Consider the following 13,998-nt stretch of genomic DNA (forward strand, 5'->3'; position numbering starts at 1 on the left):
CGTCTTCCTACCTAAGGTAGTGTATGAGTTTCATTTGAGCCAGAAGGTGGTACTTCCTGCTTTCTATCTTCCTCCTCATCCTGCTAAGGAAAAGGAGAGATTACACAGGTTGGACCCTAGCAGAGCTTTGAGCTTTTATATTATTTAAGATGTCCAGGGTCAGAATGTACGACCAACTTTTTGTGGGGTACACTGGACACCGATTGGGCCAGGCTGTTACCAACAGACCTTGTCAGGTGGATTATCCTCACCATTACTGAATGTTACAGATTGGCTGGCAAGGACCCTCCAGAGGGTTTGCGAGCTCACTCCACCAGGGGCGTGGCTACTTTCACAGACCTGCAACGGGGAGTTCCTGTTAAGAACATTTGTGATGCTGCAACATGGTCTTCCATCCACACCTTTGTCAAGCATTACTCCCTGGATACTTTCCATGGTCAAGATATGGCCTTTGGAAAAGCAGTGCTTTATTCTGCCATCTGATTGGATATATCTAAATACTTCGCCCTCCTCCAATCACTGATACTGCTTTGAGAGTCTGTCAAAAGTTACTTACCAACTGGTAACGTTCTTTCGACTGAATGTTCCTCCAACGTATTCCTCATCGCCCTCCCAGCCTGCCCATCTGAAGAATTTTCTATACTATTGCATCTTGCGTTCCCTTAAGGCTATGTGAAGTCGAGCAGGCATTGTGTACGGGTATGTCACGCGTTGTGGAGGAAAAAAACATGAACTGAGGATGCAGGCGCTGTGCGTCCTACTTATAACATCCGATGACGTCACCATTGACGGAGGCCTTCGTGGGACATCGACGCAGGATGCCCTCTGTCGAAGAATTTCTGAAGCAGCACAGCTGTGGACATTACATGTCAAAGATGCCAAATACATTGGAGGAGCTTCCAGTCGAAAGAACGTTACCAGTTGGTAAGTAACTTTTACCTCTGACACCCTCCGACTGTGACACAATGTGACCATCTCCTGTTCAAATGCAGTGGCCTTTGTCACAGAATCTATGTGGGCTATACTGTATGAATGGAGACATTGTTTTCCATGTTTACAACAAATGGGATACACTATCAATGTGTTGATTTTTACTATGGTTGATAATTCATGCTCCCTAACATTTTAACTTGTGTCCTATTTGAATCGCTAGAAACCGGTCTCTGCTGTACCAAGAAAATGAGGAACGAGGAGGAGTGCACTGAGGAGCTTGATGTACTTGAGATCGAGAAGATTATCTGGTGGCCGGAGGAAGAAGAATCTAGTAAGAAGCAAAGCAGAGCTCTTAGGAAACGGTGTTATCCCACAAGACGCAAACTAGGTCAACCTGCACAATGTGAAGACCTATGCAAGGACGGCTCCCCTGGAGCGGCACAGTTATACACTTGTGCTGAATGTGGAAAATGTTCCATTCAGGATTCAGACTGTCAGACAACCTACTCAGAAGGGAATCCATTTAAATGTAAGTTGTGTGTGAAGAAATTTAGCAAGTCTCTGCTCACTGACCAGATACAGAGGAAGGCAGCAGGAGAGAAACCTTTTGTGTGTAATGAATGTGGGAAGAACTTCAGCCATTTATCAGTCCTAAATAAACATTGCAGAATGCATACTGGGGAGAAACCATTTAAATGTCTTGAATGTGGGAAGTGCTTCAGCCAATCCTCTACTCTATCTGCACATCAGCGTATACACACTGGAGAGAAACTTTATACATGTAGTGAATGTGGGAAGAGCTTCAATCGCTCTTCAACCCTAAACGCCCATCACCGAATACACACCGGTGAGAAGCATTACGCATGTGGAGTCTGTGGCAAGAGTTTCAGCCAGTCATCTACCTTGGTCAAGCATAAGCGAATCCACACTGGAGAGAAGCCGTATATCTGTGGAGTATGTGGAAAGCATTTCAGCCAGACATCCTCCCTTAATACACACCAGCGATTGCACACAGGAGAGAAACCGTACATTTGCAACATATGTGGAGAGAGTTTTAGCCGTTCCTCCTACCTCGCTGAGCATCAGCAATTGCACACAGGTGAAAAATTGTATGCGTGTGATGAGTGTGGCAGAAGCTTTAGCAGATCATCAAATTTGATCAGGCATCAGCAAATCCACTCGGGGACGAAAACATATTCCTGTAGTGTTTGTGCAAGAACATTCAGCCGGTCGTCAGACTTGTCAAAGCACGAGCAAATACACACTCTGGAACTAAAGAATGACCTGCAGCTGTTGGCCAATGAAGAGGAAGACCTAAAAACCTACTTGAGAAGCAGCCAATGAAAGGCAACCCAATCTGTCATTGCTTTTAGAGGAGGCCATTGTTTGTGTCTGCTTGCAGCGCTTTTAGATGCAGCCGTTGCTAGTGTCCGCTCCCATTGCTTCTGGGTACAGCTGTTGTTAGCGTCTCCTCCAGTTTTATCTAGTGCCTGGCCCCATTGCTTCCCGATGCAGCCATTGCCAGTGTCCGCTCCATTTTTGGTCAGATGCAACCATTGTCCGGTCCCAATGCTTCTGGGTGCTACCATTTCTAGTGCCTGCCCTCATTGCTTCTGGATGCAGCCATTGATAGTGTATTTGGTCCCTGAAATGATGGCAATACCAGATCTGCTTCCAAGTAACATCTGTTTCAAATGGATTGTGTCCTCCAACGTATTCCTCATCTTTCACATGTAATGCCCAGCTTTGGCTGATTTGAAACATTTTCGGCAGAGGGTGCCCTGCGTTAATAGCATCGAGTTGATGTCCCTTGAAGGCCTCTGTCGAGTGTGACGTCATCCGATGTTATAAGTAGCACTCACGGCGCCCGTTGGCCTCAGTTCCATTGTCCCGCAAACGTGTTTGCTTCGTGAACCTCGGCACGCCTCGTACTTCTAAAGTACTGCTGTTATCTCTATTTAGGATGATGTCTTCATCTTCTACCCCCACGAGTCCTCGTTCTGGGTTTAAGAAATGTAAGGAGTTCTGCTCCAAGATGTCAATTACAGATCCGCATCAGGTCGGTCTGTGGTGCCTTGGCGAGGGCCACGAGACGGATACCTGCTTGAAGTGTCATTCTATGAGGGGGAAGGCCTTGTGAGAACGACAGGGGAAGTTGAAGGTAGGCAAGGTATCCAAAACCCTGAAAATCCCAACCGGCTGGGCTTTTGACTGACGACTCACCTAGTTGGAAGAAAGCCAAGCGCTCGCGGTCCCGTAGTGGTTCCCAACACTATTACTACTCGTTGAGGCGTTCGAAACGAAGTCATCGCTGGTCGCCTTCCTCGTCGTATTCGTCGAAGTACCCCTGAGAGGGTGACATGCACAACCAAAACGTCGACATTGGCAGAGTGGGAGTCTTTCTGGTTAGAGATGCTCAAGCTTTTTGAAAAGCAGGGCAGAGCTCCGTCCGCGCCTTCTAAGGAAGCCGGCAAGGAGCGGTCTCGGCCTGATACTTGCGCGCCCTCGAGCCCGGGTTCACATCCTGATCCACATCGAGAGGCCTTGTGAGAAAGTGTTGAAGGATCACTTGAGATGGAGAGAGAGGTCAAGATCTCCGGTGACATTGAGGTCTTCGAAGTCCTCGCAGCCATCGTTGGTGCCCATTGGGTCTTCAACGACAGTCAAACCATCGGTGCCTTCGGTGCCATTGTCGACGCCGCTGGAGCCTAGTTCACCAGCTTCGCCTTCAGGTCCAGTGGACCCACCAAGTAAGGCTCTGGCTAAGTCTAAGTCTGCATCTTTGACTCCTCCTAAGCCTCTGGGCTCTATGCCAGGAATTTCTTTTATCTCCTTTCCTAAAAGGGTTTCTTTAGGAACCTCACTTCAATTTTTGAGGAAGAGGAACTTTCGGAGAGGGGGATGCCACCTTTGGGCTCTAGTATGGGATTCCAAATATACTGAGTGCTGCATTTCAGAGGAGAGCAGGATGCAGGACCTGTGTGACCCTTTGCATAATGCAAGTGGTATTGATACCTTTGTAGTTGGGAGTTCTGCTAGCTGGAACCTGGGGAGCATGCCGACTCTTCATATAGGCACCTTATGTCTAAGGTGGTGGAGCACTTGGGCTGGACCAGGCCTCCAGCGCATTATGATCAAGATGATCTTACAGATATTCTGGACAAGGGTCCGCCTATGGATCCAGTATAACCCTTCCATGTGGCTCTTCCAAAAGAGTGTGGCCAAGAATTGGGATACCCCGGAGACCAATTTGGCGGTGAACAAGTCCCTTACATGAAAATACTGCCTCTCCAGTAGCGACCCTGGCTATCTGTCACAACACCCCACTCCCGAGAGTTTGGTGGTCCAGGCAGCTACGGCTACCTCGAAGCAGGCCGCGTACCCTACCATCCATCCTGATGGGGACGATAAGTGCGTAGATGGATGGGCGCGGAAGGTATTTTCGGCGGGGAGTAGGGCATTAAAATCAGCTAACTCCACCGGTGCGCTTGCAAAATGTTCATACCCTCTGTGGGAGTGCATCTCCATGGCGGCAGAGCATATTCCAGAAGGGGATGAGAGGGACGGCTTTCTGGCTATTAAGGACGGCAAGGAAGCCATGTGTGAGTTCTTCCAGTCTGGATTGGATTCTGCAGATAGTATCAGCAGATCATGGCTACGAGCACGTGATACGCAGGTTTGCGTGGTTGCCGAAGTCGGGTTTTGCACCTGATGTGCAGGCTCGTCTTCTCAACATGCCATTTGAAGGGTCTCATCTTTTTGGCAGCAAGGCTGACGAGAACCTTGAAGTTGCAGACCTCCAAGGTGGCTGCCAAATCTTTAGGTGCTGCTGCTGGGCAACCTCAGCTTTTCGTTCCAGTGGACAACCGTAAAGGTGTAGATTTTTTTTTTTCGCTACTATTCCTCATTTGGAAGGGCGATCGGAATGGCCAGTCAAAGAGGCCAGCGAAAGTACCCTCGTGTTGGACGAGAGTTGCCAAGTCCGCTCCAGCAGCAGTCTCTTTGCCATCGGCTGCTGCAGCAGCCGCTTCAAAACCGCTCTGAAGGCTCCAGTCACAGTTCTCCAGTGGGGGGGAAGACTGTTTCAGCATCTCGAAGAATGGCGAGCCATTACTTCAGATGTGTGGGCTCTGGAAACAATAGCCCACGGCTACTGCCTTCCCTTTCTAAGGAAGCCTCAGACCAATCCACCGGGGAAACTGCTCTTTGAGGATTCCGGACCCGCTCCTTGTGCAGGAGATTTAAACCATGCTAGAGAAAGGTGCTGTAGAACGAGTGCCTATGGTGGAGAGGAAGCAGGGTTGGTATTTCCCATATTTCTTTGATTCCCAAAAAGGATGGGGGACTGCGACCCATCTTGGACTTGAGATACTTGAACAAGTTCCTCAGGAAAGACAAATTCAAGATGGTCACTCTTTCTCAGATCCTTCAGGCCCTCCAACTTCAGGTTTGGTTGGTGTCATTGGACTTTCAGGATGCTTATTTTCCTGTGCCGATCCATCTCAAGCAAAGGAAATACCAGAGGTTCGCCGTTGGCGGCTCGCACTATCAGTTTGAGTCCTGCCATTCGGGTAGACCTCCGCCTGAGGGTTTTCACCAAACTGATGGTGGTGGTGGCAGCGCATCTCAGGAGAGGGGGGGATTCACATCTATCCCTACCTGGACGATTGGCTGATCAGGGCGCGTTCTCACGAACAATCCTTGGATCATCTCAACGTTACCTGCCACTCCCTCTGCAGACTGGGCTTCTCCCTCAAGTTCAAGAAGTCCCATATGACACCTTCACAACAGCTCCAGTACATCGGGGCTGTTTTGGACACTTCCTTAGGAACGTGCTCGCCACCCAAGGTGAGGGCTCTAGAAATTCTCCAGATGGTAACAAAATTCCAGACTGCCCAGAATCTCTGCGCCTTAGAGTTCTTGAGGTTGCTCGGCCTCATGGCAACCTGCATTTTTCTGGTGCCGGAGGCCGGATTACTCATGAGATATCTTCAATGGGCGCTTTGATTGCAATGGTCCCTGTTCTCGGGATAGATGTCAGACGGCCTTCACATTCCGCCCAGAGTCTCACAGGATCTTCTGTGGTGGGCCTGCAAGGACAATGTCTGGAAAGGCGAACACTTTTGGTAACCATGGCTGGAGATCACTGTAATGACGGATGCCTCACTCACGGGGTGGTGGGCTCACGCCAGCGAGTTGACTGTCAGCAGTCGTTGCTCTCTGTCGGAGTCCAAGCTACACATCAACCTTTTGGAGCTGCCAGCGATCAGACTAGCGCTGAAAGCTTTTCTACAGTCTGTACGGGGAAAGAATGTCCTGATGATGACAGACAACACAGTGGCCATGTACTACCTCAACAAGAGGGAAGGCGTAGGGTCACTACCACTGTGCAGACAGGCAATGCAGCTCTGGTTCTGGGAAATGCAAGAAGGAATCGCTCTATCGGCAGTTCATCTGGCCGGGGAGGAGAACACAGCGGATGCTCTGAGCAGGCAGAGCTCAGTCTCCCACGAGTTGGAACTAGCTCGGGAAGTCCTTCAGGAGATCTTCGCCCTTTGGGGAACCTCTCAAGTGGACCTGTTCGCGACTGGTTTCAACCAGAGGTGCAAACTGTACTGCTCAAGGGAATTTCCTCTGAGAGGAGCTGTAGGAGACCAGTTTGTGGTGGATTGGGAATTCCCACTGCTATACGCGTTTCCTCCAGTCCCCGTCATTCCTCAAGTTATCAGGAGGTTCGGGAACCACATGATCCTTATTGCCCCGGATTGGGCCAGGAGAGCACTTCTTCCGCAAAGGGAGAATCTTCTCTCGCAAGAGGAGGGTCGGGGTTCTCCATCCAGTGGTCAACAGTCTCAACCTTCACGCTTGGTTTCTGAAAGGTTGAGGTACAAGGATTGGGACCTCCCGGATGATGTGATGGAGGTGTTGCTTTTGGCCAGCCAGCCAGCAACGAATTCTCTGTACCGTTGCCGCTGGGATAATTATTGTGACTGGTGCAGAGACTAGAATGTTGATCCTTTTAAGTTTAAAACACTGGATGTTCTATCCTTTTTGCTGTCCATTACGGGTTACCTGGCTGCGCTTTCCATTTTCAAACGCTCTTTAGAGGAATGTTCCTATTTTAAGATCTCTTTAGTCAATCAGTTTCTAAAGGGGCTCACAAATGTGTTCCCGCCTTCTACATTTCAGGTTCAGGTGTGGGACCTGAACCTGTTTTTTAAATATCTAATGGGTGCTCCTTTTGAACCCTTGCACTCATGTCCATTGAGGTTGTTGACCTTCAAGACTATACTGTTAGTTGATCTTACATCTGCAAGGAGAGTGATCGAGTTTTTCCCAAAAAGTTTTTTTTCCAAGCCACCCTTTACTATATTCCACAAAGACAGTGTTGTTTTGCGGGTGAAACCCTCCTTCTTGCCTAAGGTGGTGTCTGACATTCACCTGCAGCAGAAATTTGTGCTACCAGCATTCTACTCTCCTACGCAAAGAGGAGGAAAGGCTGCATCAGTTGGACCCCAGGAGAGCGCTGAGATTTTATATTTCCAGGATGGCTAAATTGAGAGTAGATGACCAGCTGTTTGTGGGGTACACCGGACAGACTAGGCCAGGCTGTCGCCAAGCAGACCTTGTCCAGGTGGATCATCCTCACGATTTCCGGATGCTATAGACTGGCAGGCAAGGACCCTCCTGAAGGTTTGCATGCCCATTCCACTAGGGGCATGACCACCTCGACTGCCCTGCAGAGATGGGTTCCTATTAAGAACATCTGTGATGCTGCAACATGGTCATCTAGTCACAAGTTTGCTAAGCATTATTCTCTGGATACTTCCCACGCTCAGGATGTTGCTTTTGGGAAGGCAGTCCTTTATTCTGCTGTCTGAAAGTACGGCATGTCTAAATTCTTCTCCCTCCTCCTATCGTGGTTACTACTTTGGGAGTCTATCAAAGATGAGGAATACGTTGGAGGACACAATCTATTCGAAGAACAAGTTCCTCATCGCCCTCCCAACCTACCCCCCTGTAGAATTTCCCATGCGATTGCAGCTCTCGGTCTCGCAAGGCTGAGTACTGTCCTGCTCATGTTGCTGGGCGTTTCTAATGCACTTGGAGGGAAAAACGGAACTGAGGCCAACGGAAGCCGTGCGTGCTATTTATCGGATGAAGTCGCCCTCGACGGAAGCCTTCGAGGGACATCGACTCGACGCCATCAACGTAGGACGCCCTCTGCCGAAAAATGTCCGAAGCAGCCAAAGATAGACATTACATGTCAAAGATGAGGAATACGTTGGAGGAACATCCAGTTGAAATAACGTTACCACGGGTAGGTAACTTGTTCATCCATTCCAAGGCACAGACACTTTCAGTAGGTGCTTTATGCCGTTCCCATGTAAGTAATTTCCATTACACCTGAGAAGAAGAAATAATATAATAGAAATCATTCCCTCTTTCCTCCTTAACATTTAACCTCTTCATGGTCTTTCCGGCTGACTTTATCAAGTGCCATGGCCTTCTCTTATGGAACTATGCTATGACGTACAGCTCGTTATGAAGCTTCATGAAAACAGTGGTGCCTCATCTGTCCATATTAAATCCTGTCTCTTGGAGATAAAGAATTGGATGGATGCTAACTAACTCAAAATCGAAGCTACTAAGACGGTTGACTGTTAACGCCGACTCCTCTCCTTGGGACAACACTTTCCAAGCCTGAGACATTCAGGAATGGCCCAATCCCATCTTCACAGGTGAGAAATCTTGGGATCATCTTTCGCTTGGACATTTGCCTTGGTCAGCAGGCTTCTTTGCTATGCAAATCCTGCTGCTTTCGGTTCTGGCGACAGAGTTGCATCCTGTTTTACCTGTATTCATCAAATTAAGATTGTTAATGCATTTATCTCATCAGGACTGGATTTTGGTAACAGTGCCTACCTTGGCGTGAATTTGTTTTCCAGATTCAGCCCGTACAAAATGGAGCCAATAGACCTTTACTTCATCTGTGGAAATGTGATCCTACTTCCCCCGTGATCCGTGCTCTGCTTTTACTGTTGTGAAACATAGATCATCTTTCACTGCATTTGTCTATACCTTTTTTTAAAAACTCTTTTTTTTTATTTTTTATTATTATTTGTTTTTCAATAACAAACAATAAATAAACAACCGTCACCACATAGAGGATAAGGTATCAATAAAGTTGTGGCAATTAAATGTGATACACTCCATCATACATTGTGTTCCGAAAAATCACGAACCTCTTTGCAGACCGACGACAGCATTACCAACATTCTGAGCTTAAGGTCTCAAGAGTTTTTTTTACCTCTTGCCTATCCCAGAGTTTCACACAGCAAAGATGAGTAGCTACAACATTTAGGCACAGGGCCTCAAAACGTTGGAACTATTAACCTTCTACCATCAAATATTTAAGCAATATACTTACATTCAGGAAGTCTTTGCAAATCATCCTTTATCACAACTTAGAAAACCTATACTTCTGACCTGGTTTGCCAACATGTCATCCCTTATCCCTCAACCGCACCAAGATACCTTGTGGACAATTGCGCTTTGCAAAACTCCCATACAATGCAATACAACTGAACACAAAAGAAATCTCAACTCTTGCTGTATTCATTTTTTAAACTGCTCTTGAATTCGATTCCAGGCTGGAAAATCCAGCTTTTGTGATTCACCGAACCGAAGCACATGGCAAAAATAAAAACAGAAAGGAGGCCTGAGAGCATACGTGGAACTGTGTGCCTGGGGCCCACCCCAGCAGACCTATTTTGCACTATGTATGTCTCATGAGTCTTCGACAGTACAGATCCCTGCAAGTCTGCATATTTCTATGTGTAGCCTGCAGTGGAGCACCCTTCGATCACACCAGCCTAACCACACTAAGTATTTCTGCTTGTTTCCCATATTATTGTTTCACACCAGTGCTGATCAGCAGCCACAATATACATTACATTTAGGGGAGTCCCTTAAAAGATCTTCTCTGAAAACTCACGGTTGAACTTTTCATGAATGTGAGAAAAAACTACTACAAATCACCAGGATCCTAAACGTCATACCCTTTGAAGTTCCTGAGAATCCTAAATTTGGCTTACCGCCACCCAACAAATGGTTCATCGGTGAGTTAGCTTCCTAAGAGTTAGCAGCTTGTAGAGTAGCATCTGTAAGGAACTTCAGGGAATGTCTGGATTACAAAATGATGAACTCAGAAAGCAATTTATGGCAAGAAGAGGCCTCACTTCCAGTACTGCATCTCAGTGGCTAGCAATAGTTAAATCTACATTACAATATCTAAATACAGCTATGTGAAAGTGTTCCTCCATCCCAAAAGCTAGTTGATGATATACTGCCTTTTCAGTAGCAAAATAGAAACTATTCTGTGCAAGATCAATGATTTGGTGTCTGGCTCAATGGCTGTCGCCTCTCCACCCATCGTCTTTGCTATGTTGGCCTCATCTTCAGCAGCCCATGCCATGGGACTCTTCGCTGAAGTTGGTAATTGAAAATGTAGCCTTGCTATCATAAAGGTGCTCCACTGAAACTGCGTGGAAGTCTGGCAGGCCTTCTACATTGGCAGGAATTAAGAAGACTTTGGGCACACTTTCAGACCTGATGTGTTAGGAACATTGGGCCTCATTACATGGATGGCGGTAAGGATTTACCGGTACCGGTAAATCCTTACCGCCTTACTACGAGGTCCCTTTGCGGGTTGGGGGATTTAACGCCTGCTTTTTGCAGGCGTTAAAAACCAACCCGCAAAGGGACCCAGGGAACTAATTACGGTACCGCAATTTGCGGTACCGTAATTAGCGCCTTCCCCATTCCCATTATGCCCTATGGGGCAAAAATGGGAATGGGGAAGGGCAATGGTGGAAGGGGGAATTACCGCCCCGCCAACCTTGGAATGGGGCGGTAATTCCCCTTTCCGCCAAGGCGGTGCCGGTATTTTACCGGCATGAACCATGGCGCTAATAGCGCCATGGTTCTCTGCCATCCGTGTAATGAGGCCCATTGTCTTCGTTCCTGGTTCTGTTTTACTTTGTGGATTTTCTAACACAAGGTTTCGAGATGCTCCTCTCCATATCTGCCATGCAGGGTCAGTGGCGGGCAGTATGATCGTTCAGAGAGAATTGGGGGATGCTGCATGAGTTTCTGCTTTAAATGGCTGACTGTTGCATGGGTTCTATAATGTTAGGCCAAATCCACATTGTTCCATTCACCATTAGCTTTTCGAGACCATTGCATGCATGGCCCTTGTGGAACATTTCAGTGCTACGTGTTGCCTATGCTTTCGTCAGGGATCATTTCAAGGCAAGGCAGAGGCTGAGAGAACATAGGATTTTAGTTACTAAAAACTGTATTCAGGAATTCTTACAGAAAATGCAATGCTTCGGAGAAGCCCAAAGTTCCACCCTAAAGTTGCTATTCCATTTCATGTGTCTCAAGATATAGTGTTTCTGGTTCTCATCCCAGCTGTTTGCCTCCGGAAGACATGGCTGTACATTAGAAGTGCTCCAGGCACTTTTGGTGTATTTAGGGCACATAAGCAGCTTTCATACTGAGTCCATGGCTTCCTTCTAGCCCAGATGATGGCTCAAGAGCAATGCACTGGTCTATGAAACACTACACCGAGCAGCACGGTGGCTTAGAGGCTGGCGTCTGACATGAATCTCAATACAAGATGCCAATAACATTTGTTTGCTATTCTCAGTTGTTTGGTTTCCCACCCACCCTGAAATGGTGGGAATACTTTCAAGTTCTGGTTAAGGCTTGGTATAAGTGGTGGTCTTGCCTTTTATACAAAGGAGTAGCAAAAAAGGAGAAAATAAAGTATTCTAAATGCCCAAACGTTGTAGGCGAAAAGTGATGCTTATTGGTGTAAATTCATAGGAAGCTCAAGGATGCAGTTATAGAATTAGTTTACTAAAATATGAACATAACATTTTGAGTTGACTGTCTCCAGGTCTCCCCACAAAGAGTAAGGACTGTGAATAGGCAGCCTTAGACTCTGAGTATAACGTTTCCTCGTTAGTAATTGGACTAGGAATGCTTGTACCAAGATGCCTCCTGTGTACCGCAGGCGTGCTCTTGTCTATCTCTTGATACCTGTGCAGAGAGGTTAGAAGAGCAGTCCAGGTGAAGTAAACAACTCCATTATCTCCAGCTCCCCTCTTTGGAAACTTGAGGCAGGAACTTCCTCAATGCAATAAGTGAGGCCCTATGAAGGTCAATACAGGGAAGCGTGCCTTACCTGTAGTTCCCCAATTATTGAGGCCTGGCTCACAGCATCAGGCCTTCAACTCGCTGTATGCACTTATGCTTTGGTGCAAGCCCAATGCCCTTGGTGCTCTGCTAACAGGGACACATACTCACTTAGGCTATGATCTGTACAGAACGATGGATGACTGACGGCTGTGTAGCAACCAAAAATAAGCTGGAAACATGAACATCAATTACAACAGATGCAACAGCAATACAGGCAGAAACATCAAGAAACTACGAAATGTACATGTAAACTGTAGACTCATAGGTCCGTAACTTCAGTTTGGTGACGCGGATATAGAAAGCTATCAATTTACTTATGCAATTTGGAGTAAAATTAATGTGTGCTGGTATTTAGAAGTTTGCCATTTTGTTTACTTGAACAAGCAATGTTTTCATGTTAATGTAATCATTTTTTTCGCTGTTTTGTTTGTTGGAAATCATATTCTCATGTGTGTTTGTGAAATACTGACAGCTGGTGAATAGCTCATTGTAATTAAATAAAGTTAAAAAAAGAGGGAAAGTTAGGTTGTCATTTTCTTTTGCTACATGGAAGCAAACCCTGACCCCCCCACCCCCAGGAGTTGTTTCTGTGATGTGCAACTATCCTTTCAGTTACACAATTCGTCAGCATTATTTGGCAAGTTAAGTGAAAAGGAAAACACTTGGTGGAAAAATGCATTTTATGATTTTATTTTTATTGTGGTAGAGTTAAAAAATGAACTTATCACAAATTAAACATGAAATAGATCTAGGCAGAACAATCAGTAATGGTACTGCAGAGGGCCATGGCAATTGTGATGATATAGAAGGCTTGGAGGAGGAAAATTCCAACTTGCCACCAACGTCCCAAAAACAAAACAAAAAAATAGTTTTTTCTGTTAAGTTGGTCCAGGGGAAAATCAATACCTTATTCGCAAAAAGCAAAATCACTGCTACTATAGCTGCCTCCTGTCCTCGGAGGTATTGGAATAGGACAATCAACTGACCCCTGTGGATTTGACCAGCGAGGCCACCTCAATCACGGAGGTGGCTCGGTTGGCTTAAGCTCCATCAAATATCCCTGCAACTATAATCCTGGGTTTACAGTGCTGGGATAGAGAGCCAAAAGATAGTGGAGATCAAAATCATCCAAACAATATTCTACACAACATAAGTTCGATTAGTCCACCTTCGAACAATAAACGTATAAGTTCTATGGCTCCATTCAATGAGAGAATGATCCGTTTTGAAAACGTAAGAACATGCAAAGGTTTTCTTTTAACCGTTCAGTATTGTTGCAGATCTTTACTTCAATTGCGGTGCTAAGACTGATAGTTTTGAAGGATATAAACTAGGTGAATATCGCAGACAAAAGGGTGTGATCGTACAGTGGTACATTGGTATTGTAATGTTGTGGCCATACTGGTTTGCAGCCATCCGGATGACCCGAGGTTTGGATGTTTTTTCTTTTCATAACCCTCAGGCCTTGAAACAATTCTTGGAAGATTCAAGGGTGGAGTCTCAGACGAATTGCTCCACCCCTATAACAGCACTGCACAACTGGCATTGGGTGTACCACCTCAAAAACAGGAAGATTGATCTTGGCTCATGAAAGCATTGGTTCAGAAACTAGGATTATTGCATCCAGATCCATGTTTTTTTTTTTTTCCTTGGATTTGATGTGGGTTCTGACAGTAATCACCACAGCTGTGCTGCTTCAGAAAATCTTTCAGCGTCCTGCGTCGATACGCCGCCCTCGAGGACCTTCTCCGACAGCCAACGTCACTGGATGTTATAAGTAGGACGCACGACGCCTGT

General features: G+C 46.5%; 1 protein-coding gene across 2 annotated transcripts in view; it reads left to right on the forward strand.

The window, feature by feature from the left end:
• The window catches only part of LOC138517021 (zinc finger protein 483-like), a 166,653-nt gene extending 153,932 nt beyond the window's left edge, over positions 1-12,721 (forward strand). For both annotated transcript variants that reach the window (XM_069632530.1, XM_069632529.1), the window contains exon 5: positions 1,154-12,721. In XM_069632530.1, coding sequence (XP_069488631.1) covers positions 1,154-2,277 — 1,124 coding nt within the window. In that variant the 3' untranslated portion in view covers positions 2,278-12,721. The remainder of the gene's footprint in view (positions 1-1,153) is intronic.
• The last annotated feature ends 1,277 nt before the right edge of the window (positions 12,722-13,998 follow it).

The sequence above is a fragment of the Ambystoma mexicanum genome, chromosome 6q, assembly GCF_040938575.1.
Source record: "Ambystoma mexicanum isolate Mex_15411 chromosome 6q, UKY_AmexF1_1, whole genome shotgun sequence".
Lineage (NCBI taxonomy): Eukaryota > Metazoa > Chordata > Amphibia > Caudata > Ambystomatidae > Ambystoma > Ambystoma mexicanum.